The sequence below is a fragment of the Herpailurus yagouaroundi genome, unplaced genomic scaffold (assembly GCF_014898765.1).
Source record: "Herpailurus yagouaroundi ecotype Mexico unplaced genomic scaffold, PumYag 250, whole genome shotgun sequence".
Taxonomy (NCBI): Eukaryota; Metazoa; Chordata; class Mammalia; order Carnivora; family Felidae; genus Herpailurus; species Herpailurus yagouaroundi.
The window spans coordinates 20,309,755-20,333,541 of NW_024412467.1; the positions used below are offsets into that span (position 1 = coordinate 20,309,755).

The 23,787-nt window shown below is 46.5% G+C and overlaps 1 protein-coding gene across 3 annotated transcripts in view; it reads right to left on the reverse strand.

Moving 5' to 3' along the window:
• FARS2 (phenylalanyl-tRNA synthetase 2, mitochondrial) overlaps positions 1-23,787 on the reverse strand; it is a 621,462-nt gene that overhangs the window by 36,595 nt on the left and 561,080 nt on the right. The window contains exon 10 of one of the 3 annotated variants that reach the window (XM_040460426.1): positions 3,014-4,566. The exons of 1 other annotated variant lie outside the window; for it this stretch is intronic. In XM_040460426.1, coding sequence (XP_040316360.1) covers positions 4,563-4,566 — 4 coding nt within the window. In that variant the 3' untranslated portion in view covers positions 3,014-4,562. Of the gene's footprint in view, positions 1-3,013; positions 4,567-22,000; positions 22,250-23,787 lie in introns of those variants that run through there. One more of the 3 variants, XM_040460422.1, reaches the window with a different exon arrangement.

Here is a 23,787-nt window from a genome sequence, read left to right on the forward strand (position 1 = left end):
TCTCCAAGCCTCAATTTCTTCACCCGTGCATTGGGGACAAGAGTGTCAATTCTTCAGGGCTAGTGTGAAAATTAAATGAGAATCTTAATAGAAGCCTAGAAATGTCAGCATCATAATGATGGTAGTCTATTACTGCCTACAACTCACATTTTCTCAGCACTGACTGCAGACCAAGCTCTGTGCTAAGCATTAAAATACCAATCAAATTTGGTATACCCAAATTTGGGTATACCCAAATACCAATCAAAACCATGATGAGATGCCACCTCATGCCTATCAGAATGGCTAAAATTAACAACACAAGAAACAACAGGTGTTGACCGGACGCAGAGAAAGGGAAGCCCTTTTGCACTGTTGGTGGAAATGCAAACTGGTGGAGCCACTCTGAACAGTGTGGGGGTTCCTCAGAAAGTTAAGAATAGAACTACCCTATGACCCAGCAATTGCACTACTAGATATTTACCCAAAGGATACAAAAAGTGGCAGATGCACCCCAATGTTTATAGCAGCATTATCAACAATAACCAAGCTATGGAGAGAACCCAAATGTCCATCAACTGATGAATGGATAAAGAAGATGTGGAATACATATACAATGGTATATTACTCAGCCATCAAAAAGAGTGTAAATTTTGTCATTTGCAATGATGTGGATGGAGCTAGAATGTATTATGCTAAACGAAATCAATCAATCAGAGAAAGACAAACACCATATGATTTCACTCATATGTGGAATTTAAGAAACAAAACAGATGAACATATGGGAAGAGGGACAAAAAGAGGAGAGAAGGAAACAAACCATAAAAGTCCTTTAATAATAGAGAACAAATTGAGGGTTGGTGGAGGGAGGTGGGCAGGGGATGCGCTAGTTGGGTGTTAAGTACGAAGGAAGTCACTTGTTACGCTGAGCACCAGGTGTAAGTGGTGAATTACATACACTGAATTCCACTCCTGAAACCAATATTTCACTGTATGTTAACTAACTAGAATTTACCTTAAAAATTTGAAAAAAAAATATTAACTGTCCCACATAGTCATCCTAAAAATCAAATGAGGTATGTATTATTACTATCCCCATTTTGTAGATGGGAAGACTAAGACTCCAAAAGGCTAAGTGGGCTTTCCAGAATCACTGCACATGTGTATGCAGACAGTAAGTCATAAGAAGCCAAAGTCATTGGATATCTACCTTTCTCTCCCACCATTATCACACAATCACTTAAGTGGTGGTTGTTCCTTTAACTGAATGAGCGCACCTGCTGTTTCCAAGTCTGTGGACCTTCCCACATCCATACCACACAGAGTTCTTCAGCTATGCCATGAAATAGGACATGCATTGTTTTTTATTTTCAAAATGAAGAAAGCGAGGCATTGCAGAGTTAAGTTACACACAGCTAGCAAGTGGCAGAGAGTAGAAGAAAACCAGCATTTATGAGCACTTACTCTATGCCAAGCGCTGTGATTATTTCAAGCTTCTGTTGTCGCCGATCTGCAGGGAAGCTTTGGGGGATGTTGGAATTTCCTTGACTTCTCATAACTACCCTGTGAAGAAAGTCTGATTGTTTATTTTCTTATGTTACAGACAAGGAAACTGAGGTCCAGAGCATTTAATTAGACTCCAAAGCTTGTTAACAAGGAAGGAGAGGGTTCCTTTCTGCTTTTTAGGGAATGTGTAGACAACCCCGATTCCCACCTGAGGACGAGATGGAGATGAGTTCTGTTCGTCCCACGTACTCCTGCCCACCCCCCAAATCCCACAGATCAGTTAGGGAAGGCTTTCGAGGCCCTGGCTTCCCAACAGAGTGAAGACATGGGTCAGAAAGGGCCGCTGCTTTTGTGGGTGGCCAGGGGGACCGAAATGCTGTGCTCCCCACTCCTGGATGCTTCCCCATCTCCTCCTCCCTATGTCCCCAGTAAACCCCGGGAGGACTGGAATGCTAGCAAGTATGGGAAACAGCCAGAAGCCATACATCCAGCCTCTGGTGATGCAAGGGTATCCTGCACTCTGATTGTGGTGGAAGTCATCTTTCCTAGACAGCCAGGCACAGCGCCACTGAAAAGATTGGTGTTGAGCAGTGTCTAGAAGGATCCTGAGGAACAGACAGACATAACTGCAGGTGAAAGCTGAGATCTATGGCAAGCCATCCTCTCTGGCCCCTGAGAGACCCGGGGGGTGGGCCCTTGTCATTATCTCCAACATTAGACCCCATCTTTTTGTTCGCTTCCAATATTGGTAACATAATTTGGGGCATACATCCAATATGGGAATGTTTATTGATTTGCAAATTCTATTAATGTGCCACTGAGCTAGTGAAGGCATCCCAAAGCAGACACCAATATTGATATTACAAGGGGATAATAAGAAACCCTAATTAGAATTTCTGATGCTTTCTCCCTGCACGTATGACAAGTCCCCCATGGTGTGGCCCCTCTGGCCTGGGAGCCACTGCTTTTAGACCTTGGTAGAGAGCCGGCTGGGGCCCTGGCAGGGCTTGGGCTTCAGGAGGCTGTTTAGTGAGGGCTTTGGAAGCACAGGCTTTGGAGGGAGTGGGTTTGGAGCCCATCTCTGCCTCTGAGGAGACATGTGGCCTAGGAATTGACCTTCCTCCTTGAAGCCTCTGTTTCCTCACTGCTGAATGAGGCAGACAACCCTCTTGTGCAGAGTTGATAAGGTGACAACCATGGGGCCTAGCACTGGGGAGGTACTGAAGTGGCCTGGGTACCTGGATATCAGTCCCAAGGATGAGGTCTAAGTTAGGAGGGACTGATGGCACAGGAGAGAAGTCCAAGGACCAAGGACCCACTCTGCTCTTGAGCTCATCCCCTCCCTTAAGCTGGGTGGGCCTCCACGGGGAAGCCACACCAGTGTCACTCCAGGTAGAACTCCATTAACAGAAACGCACACATTCATAAGTTCGGTTTAATCCTTCTTCTGGCATCTTCCCAGTTTTGTTCGCAAAAGCTTGCACGTCCCTTTGGCAACTTAGAAAGCAGAGTAAAACCAGAAAAAGAATTCTGGAGAAGTAGAAATTTATTTTTGACCTGGAACAGCTTCATGATATGAGACCAACACTCTCTCCGAGTCAAGGCAGAGACTTGACCCCCACCCACTCCGCTGCCCCAGGCCATTTATTTAGCAGGACCCACATCATTCTCAGGAGACTCCTGAATGAGCTGGGGGCCCTATCATTAGTAGGATGTGTGAAGCCACTGACCATGCCCCGGGGTAGCTCCTGTGGCCTGGGACAGGGTGTTCCAGGGGATAGCAGTCCAGGGCCAGTCCATCCCAATATGGCTCCCCCTGAAAGAACCACTTTCACACTGCTGCCAAATTAAACTTACATTTGGGCAGGGGAGGGAAGTGGTGGGTAAAGGTGGAACATGGGGAGAACTGGCCACAGGCAGAGGGGGCAGCTGCTCTGCCTTCCCTGGGAACCACAGCCCTGTCTCTCATACATCCTACCCCGGAGCACTCACATCCGAGCTTTATGAGTGGGTATTAGATTCCACTGCAGCTGCAGTGGGCATGTTGATGGAGAGTTCAGCTGGGCTGCAAGGACACATCCCTGGTGCAGTCCTGGATCACAAACACTGTGGCTGGGGGGGGGGGGGGGCGGGGAGGACAGGGTGACCTGGATACATCCTCCCTAATAACCCCACACTCTTTACTAGTTACCTTCAGTGTCTTTTGCCCTTCCATCTTCAAAGTGAAGATACTCACAATACCTATCACCATCCTTAGCGCAAAGTTGCATAATCTTTCACTTTCCCTGAGCCCTGGCCTGCCAGTCTCTGCTGCAGCCACTGTGAGGACAGGACGAATTCATTTGCAAAGGACAAGCACAAGCCTCTGGTGGGAAACAAATGCAATGTACCACAGTAAATGGGAGCAGCTTAAAAAAAAAAAAGGACAAAATCCATTGGGGACCCTGTTGCCATAGGAACTGGTGTTACAGCTTGCTTCCGATAATTAATGGAGGGTTTTGCTATTACAGTATTCTTGAAACTTCGCTCTCCCCTGTGCTGCACTGCAGAATGCAGCATCGCCTCCCCATTCATAAATATTTCATTACCACCGGCTGCTGCGTTTCATCATGGAGGATAACACTTGGCCTAATCCACCCCTCGCCAAACTCCTGTTGTCCTGTCAGAGAAGCAGAGCTTTTTTCTCTCTTCCTTCTGCAGCTTCCATTTACCTGGTGTGAAGCTTTCTTCATTCCCCAACCTCAAAGGGCGGCTTCACTGGCTTTGCTTTCAGATCCTGACATCTATCCCCCGTGCCTCATCTTCCTTTCCTAGAGGTCGGGTTGGCCTCCGCCTGAGGCATCTGTCCAGCTCAGGGCCCTGCTGCCTCTCTGTGTCCCCTTGGATGGTGGCCTGGGAGGACGCTGGGCTTTCCATCCTGGTTTTGCAAGGTGCTGGCTCAGCTTCAGGTCTCTCATGGTTCAGTGGAGACATGGCCTGACCCGCAGGGTCAGAGAGGGAGGAAGTGAGCCTGTGCTGCCCTGGGATGTGCTCACATGGTGGTTGCTGGTGCTGGTTTGTTCTCAGATTTCCTGTGTTTATCTAGATGAAATCATATCCACGTTATTTTATTTTATTTTATTTTATTTTATTTTATTTTTTTTTAATGTTTTATTCACTTATTTTGAGAGAGAAAGAATGCAAGCAGGGGAGGGGCAGAGAGGGAGAGAGAGAAAGAACCCCAAGCAGGCTTCGCGCTGGAACTCACAAACCATGAGATAAATGACCTGAGCAGAAACCAAGAGTCAGACGCTTAACCGACTGAGCCACCCAGGTGCCCCTTTTCTTTTATTTTAAAAGAAGTGCTTGTTCCTCCTGGCTGCCAGGGCTGCCTGGCTCCTGGCTGCCAGCTGCTTCTGGAACCACGTGTGGACTCTGTGGCGAGAGCTGGCTCTGGCGAGGGCCCTTCACTGGAACTTGAGGGAAAGGACATTGAGCTATAAAAGGAGCTGTCTAAGGGCAAGAGGGAGGAGTCCTGAGCAAGGGGGAGCAGCAAGGTGGATTCATGTGCATGAAGTGTAGAAAACTAGTCTCAGGCTCACCTTCCCCCCAGGACTCAGCCAAACACACCTTCCCTCTTGTATTTCCTAAAAGCGTTTTAAGGCTCAATTAGTGAACGTTTAACTCAGGGCTCTTTGAGTCTTGCTCTAGGAAGAGGCAGGGCAGTGGGGGTGGATGGGGTCTGCTGCTCCTCCAGGTGAGGCAGCAACACTGGGAGAGGGGGGCTGGGGGCTCAGAAGCCCAGCTGCTAGCAGATACGGAGCACTGGCCTGGGGTGAGACTTGGGGAAATTCCCCCGGGCTCTGGTCTTGTTTCCCTTCTGCCTCCCATAAGAATATAAGCACCAGCGTCACTCTCTACCAGCCCCAACTGTACAGTCTCCCGAGTTTTGATAAAAGGGTGTATGCCCTCTGTGATGCCTCTGCGCCCAGCCTACTCTGGGTCACTGTGGCATCCCCTTTCCAAGCCATCCCCAGACTGCAGGGAAAGTGGGGGCAGATGCCTGGGAAGCCGCTCACTGCAGACAGGCCTGAATGCCTGGCCCCCCATGGTCCACTTTTCTCCACGCTCCTCTCTCAAGGCACAGGGTCTAGGCAGATGTGCACTCCCAAGGGCCAGAGCCAGGTGAAAGAGGCGCCAAGGACAGGAAGAACCAGACAGGATCAAAACTGGGGAGATCAAATTGTGCCAGGGAGTCCCAGGAAAGAGTTCAGGGAAGACAGAAGACAAGGCCAAGAAGGTTAGAAATGGTGGCACTTCTGCAGGAACCAGGAACCAGAAGCAGAGAGCCAAGCAGGACTAAGCACAGACACGTCCAGCCAATAGTCAGGAACACCTAGATGCTCCTTTGCAGTGGTCTCTACTGTGGGGCCCAAGCGAGTCAGGCCAGCTAAAAGCATGAATGTGGGATAATGTCAGCCTCTGTGATTGCATTGCTTTTACTGCTTTTAGCTCCTTCTCCAAACCCTGCCTACATCATAGATACTGGCTTGATGGGTGCTACTGAGTTCCAGAACCATGTCTCCCACAACCATCAGTCATGCCAGTGTAGACAGTGGGCCAGAGGCTACCCATAGAGACACTCTTCCCTACCCCTGAATTCCCCAAGCTGCCTCCATGAGTTCAGGACTCTCTGACAGAAATTCCAGCCTTCTTTTCAGTCTGAGGGGGAAGCTGGTCCAAGACTCGGTGCTCATTCCAGAAGCCCCTGATGCCCTGGAACTATCTAATATTCCTATCTAAGTGCTTTGACTTATAAGACCAGAGACCTGGGCTCAGTTGAGCATCTGACTTCGGCTCAGGTCGTGATCTCACAGCCCTCGTTGGGCTCTCTGCTGTGAGCACAGAGCCTGCTTTGGATCCTCTGTCCCCCTCTCTCTCTGCACCTCCCCCACCCACACTCTGTCTCAAAAATAAATAAACATTAAAAACAAGACCATGGACCTAGGGTGTACCCTCAACCTCCTGCCCCTGGGGACATTTTCTGGAATCCTGGCCTGCTCTGATTCTGCAGGGCCAGTCTTCGAGGTGGGCTCATACCAGCCTCAAAGAGCCTGGACCTCTCCACACCTAGTCTCAGTGGGACAAGCCTCTGCAAGGCCAGCTCGTGGGAGTCCTCTTCTGCAAGTTCTCTTTCTAGCCTCATCTGTTCCAGTTTCTGGGACACAAATTTAACTCCCCTGCCCACAGTGCTCACCACCTTCTCTGCCTATTTTTTTCTTAACTGTGGTAAAATGCACACATAACATAAAAAGTACCATCTTAATCATTTTAAGTGTATGGTCCTGTGATATTAACTATATTCACAATGTCCTGCAACCGTCACCATCTCCAGAACTTTCTCATTTTGCAAACCTGAAATTCTGTCCCTTTAAATACTAACTCCCCCTTCCCTCCCTCTGCCCCTGGCACCCACCCTTCCACTGTGTGTCTCTAAGAAGTAGGCTGATCTAGGAACCTCACGGTTGTGGAATCATAGTATTTGTCCTGTTGTGACTGGTTTGGCTATTTCACTGGGCATGATGTGTTCAAGCTTCCTCCATGTTGTAGCATGTACCAGAATTTCCTTCCTTTCTAAAGCTGAATAATATTCCACTGTATGTATACACATTTTGTTTCATCCATTCACCCATCAACGGACGCATACGTTGCTTATACCTTTTGGCTAATGTGTGTAATGCTGCTAGGAATGCGAGGATACTAATATCTGTCTGAGTCTCTGCTTTGACTTTGGCATACATACCCAGAAGTGGAATTGCTGGACTGCATGGTAATTCTATGCTTAGTTTTTTTTTGAGAAATGGCCATACTGTTTTCCACAGTGGCTGCACCATTTTACATTCCCACCAGCAGTGCACAAAGTTCCAATTTTCCCACATTCTTAACAATAGTTGTTATTTCCTGTTGTCTTTGTTTTTGTTTTTGTTTTACTACTCACCATCATAATGGGTGTGAAATGGTCTCACTGTGGTTTAATTCACATTACCCTAATGATTAGGGATGTCAAGCCTCATTTCATGTCCTTTTTGGACATTGGAGAAATGTCTCTTCAAGTTCTTTGCCCATTTCTCAGCAGGTGTCTCAAGAAGTGTTTGTATTTTTGTTGAGTTGCAGGAGTTCAGCTTGTTCTGGAGCTTTTGAGGTGGCACCTTTGCTATGAACGAACCCGAGTGATATTCAGACACACACACCTTTAATTGTCCTTTGGAGTCTGGTCTCCCCAATCACATCTCCTTCATCAGGATCCACCTACCTGCCCTCTTGGGAGCCATCTCCAGTCTCTTTTTTTGCAGGCAGTAGTAAGAAGCACAGGAGCATTTTCAGGTTTGGGGACACCATGGCTCCCCTTGGGCAGAATGTGTGATGCATTGTTTTTGTGACCTTCCCCTTCCTACTGGTGTCCGGGCCTTGCTGACCTTGGGTCCCAGGAGCACTCTCCATTGATGACTTCTGGGAAGTTTCCACAGAGCTCCTGTACCACATTTTCCCAGGTCAAAGCCAAACATTTCATTACAGCTTCAAAGATTCAGCACCACATGCACTTCAGGGAAGCTCAAGGGCAAGGAAAAAGGAAACGTGGACCAGAAGTATTCTTTCAGTCCATTATTGCTACTATGAGAAGTGTGTAAGTACTCACCTACCAGATCCCATTGTGTTCTGTGCCAGCGCATTTGCTGGGCATCTACTCTGAGCCACACACCAAGCTGGGTGCTGATCCCACAGCCTTCCCTGACAGCTTCACCTTATTCCCCACAGGTTTCTGCTTTCCAGCTCCAGGGAAGCCCCGGGGGAGTCAGTGCCACAGAAGGGAGAGAAGTCAGGGGAGAAAAGAACAAAGATGGAAAAGGGTAGGAAGACTTTCCCTCTGTCCTCTGCTCCCATTCAGGGGAGGAGCCCCAACCCCACACTTGTTTGCTTAGGAGAAGTGGACCAGCTTCTCAGGTCTGGATTTCATGGAGACAAGCTGTACTAAGGCAGAAGGAAGCCTGGGTCAGGGTCTGACTTTCAAGGAAAAAGTTTTCTCCTAACATTGAGGAAATCTGACATATTTGTAGGTTAGCTCTGCCATCATAGGGGAAGCCATCTGTCCTTCAGAACAAGCCCAGGGAGCCAGGTAGGGAGTGGGGGACAGGGTGACGGAAGCAGGAGGGAAAGGAGGGAAACACTGGAAAAGAGAAACAATGGTAGGCAGAGGTGGGCTGTGGAGGAGGGGGAGAAAGTGTTCATGAAGACAGAGTGTTATTTGAAGAGCAATTAGCACAGCACCCAGTGTCTATGACATGCTTAAAGAATGCCCATCACATCACCAACTAAGGCTGGCCCCACCAATCTATGAAATGGGGGTTTCTACAGCAGCAACACCCCCTCTCCTCTTGACTTGCCACCCACCCATCCCCACCCTCACTTTTCTGTGGAAAATAAGGACTCAGGGTGTGGCCTCTGGAACATTATAAATCTCTCCAGGTTGTGGAGAACGGGCGCTTCATGGGTGGGTGGACTTTCCAGCCCACTGTCCAAGGAGGGTGCCTCAGCCTCTGTCTGTTCTATATGTATGTATCGGAAGGAAGTTCTCCTGCTTAAACATGATGGTGTAAATTACTGGCCTGGAGACCCTCTAACGACCCTTCCACCTGGGACATCTCATGGTCCCACACTGCCCCAGGCAGACAGTGATCGGTGCCCCCATCCCTGTTAGCCACAAGAAGCTGGCCAGGCATAAGGTGGCTGTAAAGAGGAAGCAGTTGGCCTACATCTCCTGCCCAACTGAGCAAGTGTGTTTGTCACACTAGGAATGGTTGTTCCCAGAAGTTGGAAATGGTTAGCAGAGTCCAACGTCCCCAGGAATGCTGGAATTTGATAAAGTGAGACTTTCTGGACCTAGTGTCAATCTAAGGAAGTGAAAGGGGACAGATTTTAACCTCACATGAGAGATTTTATAAAAAATGAAACTGATTTGGGGCACCTGGGTGGCTCAGTCAGTTGAGCGGCCGACTTTGGCTCAGGTCACGATCTCGTGGTCAGTGAGTTCGAGCCCCATGTTGGGCTCTGTGTTGACAGCTCGGAGCCTGGAGCCTGTTTCGGATTCTGTGTCTCCCTCTCTCTGACCCTCCCCCGTTCATGCTCTGTCTCTCTCTGTCTCAAAAATAAATAAAAGTTTAAAAAAATAATTAAAAAAAAATGAAACTGATTTGGGGTCAAATGGAGACCCAAAGTAGAAATATTTCACAAAACATAACAAACAGCTGGGTTTTTTAAAAACCATTTCCCTTGTGCGCTCAAAGCCCACATGTGCATAGGTGGAGAGGCTGACTGAAAATCACACAAACCCAGGAGTCTGGTGTCAGCATCTGAATTAGTGACTCTCAACCCCGGCTACATACTGTGACGACCTGATGGTTTTGTTTAATTCTGTTGTTCAAGCCCCACGCTCACCAAGTCTGATTTAAATGGCCTGGGTGAGGGTGGGCGTAGGGATTTTATTACCTTATATAGGTCAGGATGGCTATTATCAAAAACAAAAGACAACAGTGTTGGTGAGGATGTGGAGAAAAGGGAACCCTCGTGCAATGCTGTTGGGAACGCAAAATGGTGCGGCCACTGTGGGAAACAGTATAGGGGTTTCTCCAGACATTAAAAATAAAACTATTGGGGCACCTGGGTGGCTTAGTCATTTGAGTGTCCAACTCTTGATTTTAGCTCAGGTCATGAATGCAGGGTGGTGGGACCAAGCCCCACGTCAGGGTCTGTGCTGAGCATGGAACCTATTTGAGATTCTCTCTCTCTCCTTTTGCCCTTCTCCCCAACTTGTGCTCTCTCTCTCTCTCTCTCCCTAAAAAATATAAACAAACAAACAAACAAACACATAAATATAAAGCTATCATATGATTTAGAAGTCTCATTTCTGGGTATTTATCCAAAAGAATTCAAGATAAATCAGGATCTCAGCATTATTAGTACTCCTATGTTCACAGCAGCATTATGCACAATAGCCTAGGTGTGGAAACAACTTAAATGTTCATTGATAGGTGAATGGACAAAGAAAATGTGGTCTGTACTCACAATGGTCCACTATTCAGCCTTAAGAAAGAAGGAAATCCTATAATATGTTGCCACATGGGTGAACCTTGAGAACATTATGCTCAGTGAATGGGCTGGTCACAGAAAGACAAAGACTGCATGATTCTACATACATGAGGTGTCTAAAATAGTTAAGTTCACAGAAACAAAGAGTGGAAGGGTGGCTGCCAGGGGCTGGGGAGGGGGAAATGAGGAGTTATTAATCAACAGGCATAAAGTCTTCAGTTAAGCAAGATTAATAAGCTCTAGAGATTGTCTGTACAACATCTTATCTACAGTCAACAGTGCTGTACTATACACTTAGAGATTTGTTAATGGTAGGTCTCATGTTTAGTGTTCATACTACAATTTAGAAAATGTTTTTTAAATGCTAACCAGATAATCATGATGGGCAACCAGGGTTGAGGGCCACTTACCCAAAACAACAATAGCACAACTTCCACCAATCTCACACCTTGGTACTTACCCAAAGGAGTTGAAAGCTTATGTCTAAGCAAAAACCTGCATGTGGATATTTGCAACAACTTTATTCATAAGTGCCAAAATTTGGAAACAACCAAGATGACCCTCAGTATCTTCAGGAGGTGAATGCGTAAATAAACTCTGGTACGTCCAGACAATGGAATATTACCCAGCATTAAAAGGAAATAAGCTATCATGTCATGAAAAGACACAGAGTAATCTTAAATGCATATTTCTAAGTGAAAGAAGAGATCTTAACAGGCTACATGCTGTATGACTCCAACTCTATGACACTCTAGAGAAAGCAAAACCACTGTCCATAATCTATGGAGACAATAAAAAAGAACAATGGTTATTAGGGCTTGGAGGACAGAGGACTGAAAAGGCAGAGCACAGAGGAGTTTTAGGGCAGTGAAACTACACTGTGTGATACCATAAAGATGGAAACATGTCATTATGCATTTGTGCAACCCCACAGAATGTACAACACCAGGAGTGAACCCTAGTGTAAACTATACACTTTGGGTGATTATGATGTGTCAGTGTGGGTTCATCCATTGTAACAAATGTCTCACTCTGGAGGGTATGTTGATGATGGGGGAGGCTATGCATATGTGGACCAGGGGGTTTACAGGAAATCTCTGTACTCTTCATCACTCAACTTTGCTATACACCTAAAATGTCTCTTAAAAAATCAAACCTTTCTTAAAAATTGCCTAACTTAACATGGGCAAGTCTTCTCACACACATGATTCACCATATTGAAATTTTCATTAGTAAAACAGAAGAGTGATACATTTTTTTTAATTTTTTTATTTTTAGAGAGAGAATGAAGGGAGGGGCAGAGAGAGAGGGAGAGAGAGAGAAACTCAAGCAGGCTCTATGCTCAGTGTGGAGCTGGACACAGGGCTCGATCCCACGACCCTGGGATCAGGACCTGAGATGAAACCAAGAGTTAGGTGTTTAGCTGACTGAGCCACTCAGGTGTCCCAAGAGTGATAAAGTTTTAAAGATTTGAGTCAGGTATGTATTGACAGAAATGAAATGTCCATCCTTGGCTGACGTGTCTTTTGAGGGAAGTGCTGAGGTACAATTTCCCCCAGCTAATCCTTAAGATCAGGCTCACGACCAGCCCTCAGCATAGACTTCTGAGAAGTTTCAAAGACATTGAGAATACCTCAGTTAAATTAGCCACCCCCACATCAGTATTATCTCGAATTCTGCACCCAGAAATTCACCCTCTCCTCCCAGGAGTTTCTGGGAATGTCTATGTACAAAATATGAATAGCTAGGCGCCCATCACAGCTTTTTATACCTCTTCCTGGGAACAGGATTTGATAAGAGAGAGTAGGTAAAGGGAAGAGTGAGGAGCCCAGGGTTGAGCAGGGGGCCCTTCCCCTCCATCCCCTCCTCCATGACTGTTTCAGGGGGCAGCTCTGCAAAAGGGGCTTGAGGTAGGGATGGCCAGTGGTCTCCAGCTGACCCAGCTTCTGCCAGTGTGCAGGAGGCTTGGTAGGTCCTGCCTATTATGGCCAGACCTGCACCAGCGCCCACCTCTGGAAGAGAGGTCGGGCATGTGGGCACTGAGGCGCTGTGGCCACTGTCTTAGCCCAGTGGCTGTGTCCCAAGAGGGAGTGACCCACCTCACAGGCCCAGGATGATGTGCCCTGCGGGTATGAATTCTATACACAGCATGCTTCAGTCTAAGGCCCCTAATAGGGCACAGGGCATGGAGTTCTGGGATGTTTCCCAGTCCAGCTGTCACCAGTGTCCTTTGAGACGCCAGCAGGGCACTGGGATATAGGCCACAGCATGTGTGGAAGTGGCATTCACTCTTGAAGGAAACCTGGGCTGTTTCCTACCGCGGGGATAACATTGGGATATAGTGGGAAAGAGCTTCAGGCCTGGAGTCAAGAGACCTTCCATTTACCACCCTGTGCTTTTATTTCCTTAGATTTTAATTTCGCCATCTCTAAGCCAGTGCAAATGTCTGTGGTGCCTACCATCCTGGAAGGTTGTAAGGATCAAGTGGGGTGAAAACCTTTGAAATCTTATTGCTCTTTATGAGTATAAGTGATGGTTATCTGCCTGATGGGCCACTGGCCTTTTGGGGGAAAATGGGGTAAGTGTTTAACCAAATGCAGCTTACAGAGAAGTCCAGACACAGAGCAATTGGTTATACAGGCCATTTGTGTCCATCACTCACGTCACAGATGCAATCATTCTTTTGGGTTGCACGATGCCTGTTTTAGTAGCTTCCAAAACAACTAATCCTTTGATGTTAAATTAAAGAAAATTAATTTCTCATTGGAGTTCCCTGAGAAAGGGAACTTTGTTTCTTTTTGCAAAGGAATATTATTAATAATAATTTTTAAACTCTTATTCTGGAGTAGACCATTGTGGTAGAATCTCATGGTGTTGCAAACCCTAAAGAATTGTCTGAGGCTGCCACCCTCAGAAGGGAGTCGTGCTGGCCTTGACTGTCCCTGGTCTGCCCAGGAGACTGAGTGCACGAGCAGGAGGAGAGAGTGCCCCACAGGGGAGGGGCGCTCACAGTGCCAGAGGACCAGCCATCCCCACAGACAGCTCCCTTTGCCTCTGCTCTACAAACACCTCTTGGCTCCCCAGAAGGCACACAACACTAATGCCCTTATAAATAGGCTCCCCCGACTTGGGGAGTTAGCGGTTTCAAGAAATCCAATGGAAGAAACAGCCAGTGTTGCAATCCTGGCAAACGCTCTTGGGCTTTCTCTCTCTCTCTCCCTCTCTCTCTCTTTTTTTTTTTCCTTTCCCCGTTTTAACTGTTAAAATTCATCTCCGACATCGCACACACGAATGAAATCAACAGTCTCTTATCAGATCCCAAATCTGTCAGCGATGTCTACCAGCCGCCTGGAGCCAAAAGCCTCTTAGCACATGTGTGACTTGAGCTGAAAAGGGGCTGGGACAACAGTGCAGGCAGTTTTGTTCTGGCACCCTCGTTCCCAAACATTTGCTCATTTAGAGCACGGCAAGCAGCGATGCCTGCATTCTCATCTATCTCAGTTCCATGGGCTTCCAGACATGGTTCAAGCATCTCCCTGGCATGCATTAGGGTCTGCCTTCTGCAGGCACCAGTCACCGGCCCATGGCTGTTTGACCAGTGGCCAAACTCAGTGCTCTCCCCCGGCCCTAGGATGCTAGCCCAGGTCTCCCCAGGGTGGGAAGAGCTGGGGGTACTGCCTGTGAGGAACAGGTGTCTGAGTGCATTGGGCTGAGCCCTGGTTCTGGGTTCACCCCCCACTCACCCTGGCCCAGTGCTTTCAGGACTTGGGTGCTTTGTATGGTAAGTCCACAGGCAGCTCCGGGAGTGCTGGACTCCAGGAAGATCCCATTACTCCTCTCTCTAAGACCCACCTTTTCCCACGATTTCTGCTAGATAGAGACATGAGACTTAACAGAACATAAGTTTCCTGAGAATAAAGTGTGGGGTTAATCCATCTATGTATTCCTGGGTCTGGCACCTAAATACCAATATTAATAACAACCATCATGGGGCATCTACCAAGTGTCAGTTACTTTATATAGATCTTCTTGCAGATATTAATATAGTTTTTAAGCAGATGAGTAGAATAAGCTAGAAAGTTAAGGAAATTTCCTGAGGTAGTGAAAGTGGCAAAGCCTCTATACATTTCCCCTTGACTTTTTATTATAATGATTGATGAATAAATACATCGAATGGATGTGTGGATGAATGAATGAATGAATGACAGAGTGAGTGAATGAATAAATCTGTTATATTCAGTGAGTGAATGAATAAATCTGTTCTATTAATCAGTCTATGTGTCTGTCTGCCTGTCTGAAGACAGGGAGAGAACATGACCTAAAGGATGAACTTGGGTCTGTGTAGCAAAGGTAGGGTACCCCACCAGCTCTGCCCCAGTGAAGACCCAGGTTTCTAGGTGGGGAGGTGGGTGAGCTCAGACTCATGAGCAGTAGAAATAGGTGCAACTCCTTCCTCTGCACCCCAGGCAGGGCCACATGGGAAGGACCAGCATTGGTCAGGAAGCAGAACAAGTGGGAGAAAAGTATGGGCCAGAGTCTTTATTGTGGTTTCCTTGGGCTGGAACTGGCAAATCAAGGTGGGCAGGCTTCAGATTGGCTATTTTAAATAATTCAGCTCTGGGATATACGGGCTCTCCCTAGTAGTCTGGTACCTGGCTCTGGGGTGATTAGGGTATGTGGACAGTGGCTGGCAGTGAAAAAGCCCATGGAGGGTGTCGTTGGGGTGTTCCTGGATTGGTTTGTTTGTATTTGAAAGGTGAACTCTGAAGGGGAGAGTGCTATCTCCAGGAGTTAACTAACCCTGGGAGGGGCAGTTCCTCCAGGGTCAGCACATCCTGAAGATGTCAAAACGTCAGAATATAGAAAATGAAAGACAGTTGGGGTGCCTAGGTGGCTCTAACTCTTGATTTTGGCTCAGGTCATGATCTCATAGTGGTGAGATTGAGCCCTGCATTGGGCTCTGTGCTCAGCGTGGAGCCTGCTTAAGATTATCTCCCTCCCTCTCCCTCTGCCCCTCCCCTCATACACATGCGCATGTGTGCTCTCTCTCTCTGTCTCAATCTGTCTCTCACAAAAAAGAAAAGAAAATGAAAGAGAGTGAATGCACTGAGGCTCCTGAGGACCCATCAGGGCAGAGGTCTGCTTTGAATGCTGGATATCCAAAAAGATATAATAATGTTAACATGTTAAAAAATATAAACTATATCCAGGCTAACTCCCTTTCTAGATAGAAATCCAGAAAGATTATGCTTCTGTGGTCATCCATGGAGACATCCCATCATCACCTTCACCTTTTATCAATTCTGTTACCATTTAAGGGGGGACATTAAGTGCCAGTACCATGGCGGATACTGCATGGTTGGTCCCACCCCTACTACCTCCCCAGCCACACCTTGGCCATCTTCCTGGGCTCCAATTCTTCCAGCATACCAGGCTCCTCCTTGGCCTCTTGTCTTTTGCAAATGCCCATCCTTCTTTGGCCTGCCCACCACTCCACCTTGCCTATATATACATATATATAAAATATCTCTCTATTGTATCTCTCTCTCTCTCTCTCTCTCTCTTTCTGTGTGTGTGTGTGTGTGTGTGTGTGTGTGTGTGTGTGTGTATAGGGAGGGAGAGAGAGAGAGAGATTATAATGAGTTGGCTTACACAATAATTGCTGTGGAGAAGTCCCAAGATCTGTAGCTGGCAGGGTGGAGACAGGAGAGAGCCAGTGGTAGGATTTTTGCTTGGAGGACAGGAGAAGACTGATGCTCCAGCTCAGTCAGTCAGGCAGGATCCTGACCTCTTATTCAGCCTTATTCAGGTCTTCAGTGGATTGGATGAAGCCCACCCACGTTAAGAAGGGTAGTCTATTTACTAGGTCTACTATATCATTCATAGGTTAATCCTATCCAGAAACACCCTCAGACACACCCAGAATGATGTTAGACCCAAGATCTGGATATCCCATGACCCAGTCAAGCAGACTCCCCACACAAAATTAACTACACTCCGGTAATGTCCTACAGACCCATAGAGCTTAAAATGTCCAGAACTGACCTCGATACCGCCCCCCACCCCAGCATGCTGCCCAAACCAGCGCCTAAAATGTCCAGAACTGACCTCGATACCGCCCCCCACCCCGGCACGCTGCCCAAAGCAGCGCCTAAAATGTCCAGAACTGACCTCGATACCACACCCCACCCCGGCACGCTGCCCAAACCAGCGCCTAAAATGTCCAGAACTGACCGCGATACCGCCCCCCGACCCCCACCCCAGCACGCTGCCCAAACCAGCGCCACGTCCCACCTGTCACTCTGACTCCACGTCGCTCAGCACCACGCCCCACAGCCCCGCCCCTAAAGCACCTCTGGAGTGCATCCCCACCTCTCATGTTCACGGTGCCAGCCTTCTTTGGCAAGCCCATCACCTGCCTGAGTTTTGGACACTGCCTGTGTGGCCTCAGGTCTTCAGTGTTTCCTCCAATCTTGTCCCCACACTGCCACCTTTGCTGTCTTTCTGAAGGGGTATGCATTTGGCTGAGATCTGTTTGTGGCATCCTCTTGGGATGAAATTGCACTCCTGGGACATGTACTCTGAAGGCTTGGGAGGCCTTCTTCCACCGGATCTGACCTACAATGTGGCTTGCATTCCTTGGTGGAGAACACTTAATATAAGTCACAGCCTCCAGCTCCTCATACCCAGGCACCTCCACAGGGCTCAGAACACAAAGGAAGGCTGGTCTCAGTCCTGATCATGGGGTTCATCATGATGAACCTCAGGGAGCATGGGCAGCATTTTCCCCTGAAGAATTGTTTATTCACTCATTTATTCGTTCATTCATTTAACAAGTATTCTGAAACAGTATTTCATGACTAGTACTATTCTAGACACTGGGATATTAACACCTGATCTGCAGTGAGGGAGTCAAGATGTGTTGTATGGAATCCAACTAACAATGCAAGGCAATGAGAGGAAAGCACAGAGGGGCACGGTCAGTCCCTATGGTTTTCTAGATCCAGGAAGCACTAATAAAAGGAGGGGGGGGATGAAGGAGAGAAAAGAGAGCACAGGAATCCTTAATATACCCAGGAGAGTATAAAACTGATGTCCATACCAAAATCTGCACATAGATGTTTATAGCAGCTTTATTTGTAAGTGACAAAACTTGGAAGCAGTCAAGACGTCCTTCAGTAACTGAATGGATAAATGAATTCTGGTATATGCAGACAATGGGATATTATTCAGTGCTAAAAAGAAATGAGCTATCAAGCCACAAAAAGACACAAAAGAAACCAAATGCATATCACCAAGTGAAAGAAGCCAATCTGGAAAGACTACACACTGGATGATTCCAACTCTGTGACATCCTGGAAGAGGCAAAACAATGGAGAGAGTAAAAAGGTGGGTGGTTGCCAAGGGTTTCGAGGAGAGGGGGATGAACAGGTGGAACACAAGGGAGTTTTAGGGCAGTGGAAATACTCTGTAGGACACTGCAATGATAGCAATTTGTGGAAACCCACAGAAGGTACAATTCCAAGAATAAACCTTAATCTAAGGGAAACTATGGACTTTGGGTGGTTTTCACGTGTCAGTGTAGATTCATCGATTGTAACAAATGTCCCACTCTGGTGGGGGTGTTGATGGTGGGGAAGGCTGCATGTGTGTGGGGGGAGGGGGTATACAGGAAATCTCTGTACTTTCCTTTCGACTTTGCTGTGAACCTAAAACTGTTCTTAAAAAATAAACCCTATTTTTAAAAAAGAAGAAGAAAAAGAAAAGGTGGGAGGGAGGATGGGTTCTGCAGGAAATTGCTCTAAGGTTCTGAAATCCTTTTCCCTCCCTTTTCTGAAACGCAATGACGCTTACCAGCCACCAGCTTGCCTGCCTCTTGGTCCCCAGTTATGGAGATGACAGTGGTCTGTGATATGTGCCTCTGACTCAGTCACCTGGCCTGATGTCTGAATCCCCTGAAAGCTGCTCCCTGGTCCCATATTCTCTCTGGCAGGCGCCCAAAAGTCTCTGCTCCCTGTCCTACTAGAGTTTCTCCCCAGGCCCCACCAGAAGTAAGTGGACCCCTCAGCATCTGTAAGCAGGCATCTGGGGCTTCACTGTGTCTCTCTACTCTGCAGGGACTTCTGGGGCTCCAGCTTTTCCCAATTGTCAGCTTCCTCTGGGCTTCTTTCCCTATATCCCTATAGGTTTTGCTTTTTTTTTTTTTTCCCCCAACCTCTTTTGACAATGACCCTGCCTCCATCTTCTGGAAAGAGCCTTGTAAAATCTGAGCTCAGCCCAGATCCCCTTAGGGTCAATAGGGATGTCTTCTGTGGCCTTGGGAGGGACTGTGTGTGGGCTGACTGGATGGGTTTTACTCCCCTTGGATTTGACTATTCACAGTTTAAATTTGATCTTCTCAATGTAATTCTTCATGTATTCCTTCTTTTTAACATATTTTTATATATCCTTATATATAATTCTTACATATTTTTATATGCTTTTCTTTCCCCCTGAAGTCTAATATATATGTTCAGCCCTATGAATTCTCTGATGGCATTCTCCTTTCTACCAAGACTCCTACTGATTCTTCTAAGATCAAAAGTTAATTCAGATAGTAGCTCCCCTTAATGCTTCCTTTTTGCTTTTCATTGCATGGCTAATTCAAAATTTATGTGAAAATATTGTGAAATTTTTTAATGTTTATTTATTTATTTTGAGAGAGAGAGAGAGAGAGAAAGAACTCAAGCAGGGGAGGGGCAGAGAGAAAGGGAGAGAGTGAGAATATCAAGCAGGCTCTGCACTGCCAGCACAGAGCCCAGTGCAGAGCTCCATCCCATGAACCATGAGATCAAGCCCTCAGCCGAAATCTATTCAGCCACCGAGGCACTCTGAAAATATTGTGAAATATTTAACAGGAAAATACTACCATGAAGTCAGACCTTATAATCACCACACTTTTCTTTTTTTTTTTTTCATTTTTTTTAATCTTTATTTTTGAGAGAGAGAGAGACAGCGTGTGAGCAGGGGAGGAGCAGAGGGAGAGGGAGACACAGAATCTGAAGCAGGCTCCAGGCTCTGAGCTGTCAGCACAGAGCCTGATGTAGGGCTCGAATTCACAAACCGTGAGATCATAACCTGAGCCGAAGTCAGACACTCAACCAACTGAGCCATCCAGGCGCCCCATCACCACACTTTTCTTTACACTGTTACTACATATGCATGCGTCTCTACATGCCACATGGTATTGTTTTTTTCATGTCATCTTTATTGTAAATGAATTGCCAAACCTGTTCTTATGCACTTGCTTTTCTGAACTCAACATTACATTTTTTTTATATTCAGGCATGTTAATATATATAACACCAGCTCATGCATTTTCACTACTGCCTAGTACTTCCTTATATAATTATATCACAACTGATATATCTATTGTTCTGCTGATGATCACTGTAAATGACTCGTTTTGGGGTTTTTTTTTTTTTTTTTCTTGGTTTGGTTTGGTTGTTTTGGAATTCAAAGAATGCTGCTATGAACATTCTGGAATAAGCCTTCTCTTCTATTTCAGTGTGGTGCATTACCCAAGAAAATTTTTTATTGTGAAACCATCTTTGGATTCTTAGGTGAAACGCAACTTGGTTACAATGTATTTTTATTTTTATAGATCACTGGATTTGGTTTGAAACTTTAACACAGATGCCTGTGGTTGCAGGTGCCAGGTGGCCGTTCCCAGGGCCAGGATAATCCTCCAAGAGCCTTGTATAATTTGGGGAGGGGGGTGCAGTATAACCAACTCCTTCGGGACTGTTCCAAACACACCTCCCACGGTGCACGCCTCCTCCTCAGAGACATGCTCCACCCCGCTCCAGGCCCCTGGCTGATGTTCATTCTCTAGTTTTGGAACAGAGTAAAATGACAGCTGCCACATCGAGGTCCCTCTCCTCCCAGCTGGGTCCATTGCCAGGGTAACTGCTTCTCCTCCTGTCCCTTCACTGAGTCTCTAGGCCATTTGCCGCAAGAGTCAAAATCCCACCTGGTGTCTACTACGCTCACCTTGCCACCTCCAGGGCAGCTGAAGAAAGTGTCACCTACATGGCCAGGTGCTGCTTGGCAGGTAGAGGTTGTTAATGCTGGGGGACTCAACCTGTGAAAGAGACACATCCCATCTCACTGAGAAATGACAGAATACTTCAATAAGTACGTATTCTTTCTGAGGACATAGGGACTTGCAAGGGAGCTAATGTAGTGGAGTCTATTTTGAGAAACTGGGGGAGGGGGAGGGGAGTGGGCTTCCAGGGTCTGCCTCTTTTACTCTCCCCCCTTTAAACAAATTGGCAACGATTGTGCTTCATGCTGTAGGGGGAGTGTGCAGTAGTGTCCACCACCAGAGTAATTCCCTTCTGATTTTTATTATTTTGTAGGAAACCCTAATTACTTGGGGAAAGGGAATTCAGAGCACCCTGAAGAAATGCAAAGGAAGAAAGAACCACGCAGGATTAAAAGAAATGCCCTTGGCACATCTGCCATTGACAAAGCCAGGCGTGCATCTCAGAGAGGAGAATAAACCCCAGAAAGGGAAGAGCCACAGTGGGTGTCCAGCCCGATAGGCCCATAGGGAGACGCACAGGGTTTCTTTGCCCCTGGCATGGCACAGGACCGGCAGCAGCCAGATGCTGTCCATGGTCCTGTCCACAGCAGCCTGGGCGTGCAGGCCCCCGGGTGCCAGACAGACACCCCTGGGCCAGTCAACATTTTGCTCAACCCTGAAGCTGGGGAGGGGAGAGGCCCTGGGAACAAGCCCAGTTACACTTTTCAGCTGCCTGAGTGGAGATTCAGAATTAGGAATGCATCATAGAAAATGTGACGTGATATATATTTTTGCACACTCAGGCTGTGGGCCACGAGTCACACTTGCCACACCTTGTTAAGTGGTGAATCCTGTCATTCTGTGTGTCATTAGTCCAGAGCCATAACTAAGGCTGTGGCTGGTTTGTGGCTGCAAGATGCAGACAAGTCACCTGGGGGAAAGCAGCAGAGCCCCGAATTCCCATCCTGCAAACTCACACCCAAGGACCAGTAGTGACCCACCTAGAGATCCAGCTCTCAGGCTCTGCGAGGCTTTTCAGGCTGTGAAAAGCCAGTGGAGACGTGGAAAATCCAGTGAGGAGCAGGGTGGTAGAGGCTCTAGAGCTTTCCGTGAACAGCCGGGAGCAACATATTCTCAGGCCCTGAGAATCCCCACAAGTAATGAGTCGGGCAGCAGTGGGGTCTTGCGGGGGATCGGGCATGTGTGTTTGAGACCCTTCAGTTTCTCCATGACCATGATAATCATACTATTATGCCTCCAGTGTGTTTCCTGTTGGGACCCCTGTGAGTTCGTGTGGCAGGGACATTTGAAACTCCACAGGCTGAATGTAATTAGATGCAATGGAACACGCTGGTGGTTCTATTTTATTAAAGAAAAATGGAAATAAATTCACCTCAGAGGAAAGATCAAACCATGAAGTCATACAGAAAAAAGAACGGACCAGAAGGTTCTCTGCGCTGTGCTTGGCGCTGGTTCTTCGGGTTAACAGACTGTCTTTTAAAGCCACTTTCTTTTTTCTCTCTTTTTTTGAACTAATTCTATCCAACCATCCAGCACAGATTCAGAACTGTTAACCTGGAAAAGAGGGGACATGTGGAGGTCGCCTTGGTAACTAGCGCCTGTGCAGTCTGTAGCTCCTGCCCCTGGCAGATCGGAACAGAGCGTGTCTGAATTGATCTTGCCCTCTTTGCCTGGAGGCATCAAGCAAGGTTTAGAAAGATGAGCACCAAACACCCCCATGTTCAGAGGACCATCTCTGCCTGGCGACACAGCCCCTGCTTCTCCCTCAGGATTTCAACTTCGCTCATTAGTGTCGGCAAATCTGCTTTTTTCCCCTATGTTATTCTCAAGTCTCTGTTTAGGTCATCAGAAATATTTTTTTGATGTAAAATAGTACCCTTTGACCCAGAATCTAGTGAAATGAACTAATCCACAAGATGGAAAAGGCTGTATGCCTGAAGATGTTCACTGCAGCATTTTTTATAAGTGTGACAGATAGCAACTTACATATACAGAATAAGAGGGGGATTATATACCTTGTAGTATATATATGAGAAATATGCAATTATGCAGTCAACAAATTATAACTATGTGGCAACAGAATAAAATACATCTCACAATCCTAAACTTGAAAAGACTACAACATTATACATTAGTTGGTTATATATATATATATATGCACAGGACAAAGGACTAGAAAAGAATGCACAAGAGTATTTGTTGTTGTTTTAGATGGGTGACTTCAGGCATGATTTCCCCCCACTTTTGTAATTAATAAAATGAATAGCATTCTTAACTTCTCCAAATATAAACCAATATCATAGTTATTTTAAAAGACCTCTCACCAGTTTTTTTTTTAAACTAAACCTGTTAGGTATGGGGCCAAGTAAGTCAAGAAAGATTAAAAGCTGAACTTTCTCAAATTTGCAAGAAGATCTCTTTTCACCTGAGCAATAAATCTGTTATTCTCCTTATTCCTGTTTTGTTTCTGTTTTTTTCTTTTTAGGCAAAATGCTTATTTTTCTTATCTATTCATTTTATTTAACGCTGTCTCTCATGCTACCTTTGGACCTCTATTGTCACATCAATGATGGCCCCTGTTTCCTCAACTGCAGGCTCCAAAAACCATCGCATGTTAAGACAGAAGGGATGTTAGAATTCATTTCCCTAGTGTTCCTCAAACTGGGGTCAATTGTGGGTGGAGAGAGAGAGGACCCTGTTTTCACTTCTTCAGTTTACTCTGCGTTGATCACTATATAATATGCTATAAGCATAAAGCATTTCTATTTAGTTTTTTGTTATACATATTTAAGTGTTATTACAATAGAAATATTTTCAGTCAACACTAGGGAGCATGAATATTTTCTTTCTTTTTTTCTTTATGAGGGGCAAGTCCTCATTAAGCCTTCCCCTGTCTTCAAGTGATAAGGACCCTGAGTGCAAGGGAGGAGAATAACTGGGTTCTGTTCCCTCTGGAATGGGGACACTAAGACCTGTTCAGTGCTTAACTATCCCATGCAGGGTTTAGAAGTGCCAGCTGGGATTGGCCTATCAGACTCTACATCACAGGTCTGAGAGCTCAGTGAGGGTTGTGGCTTTATAGTGATGGAATT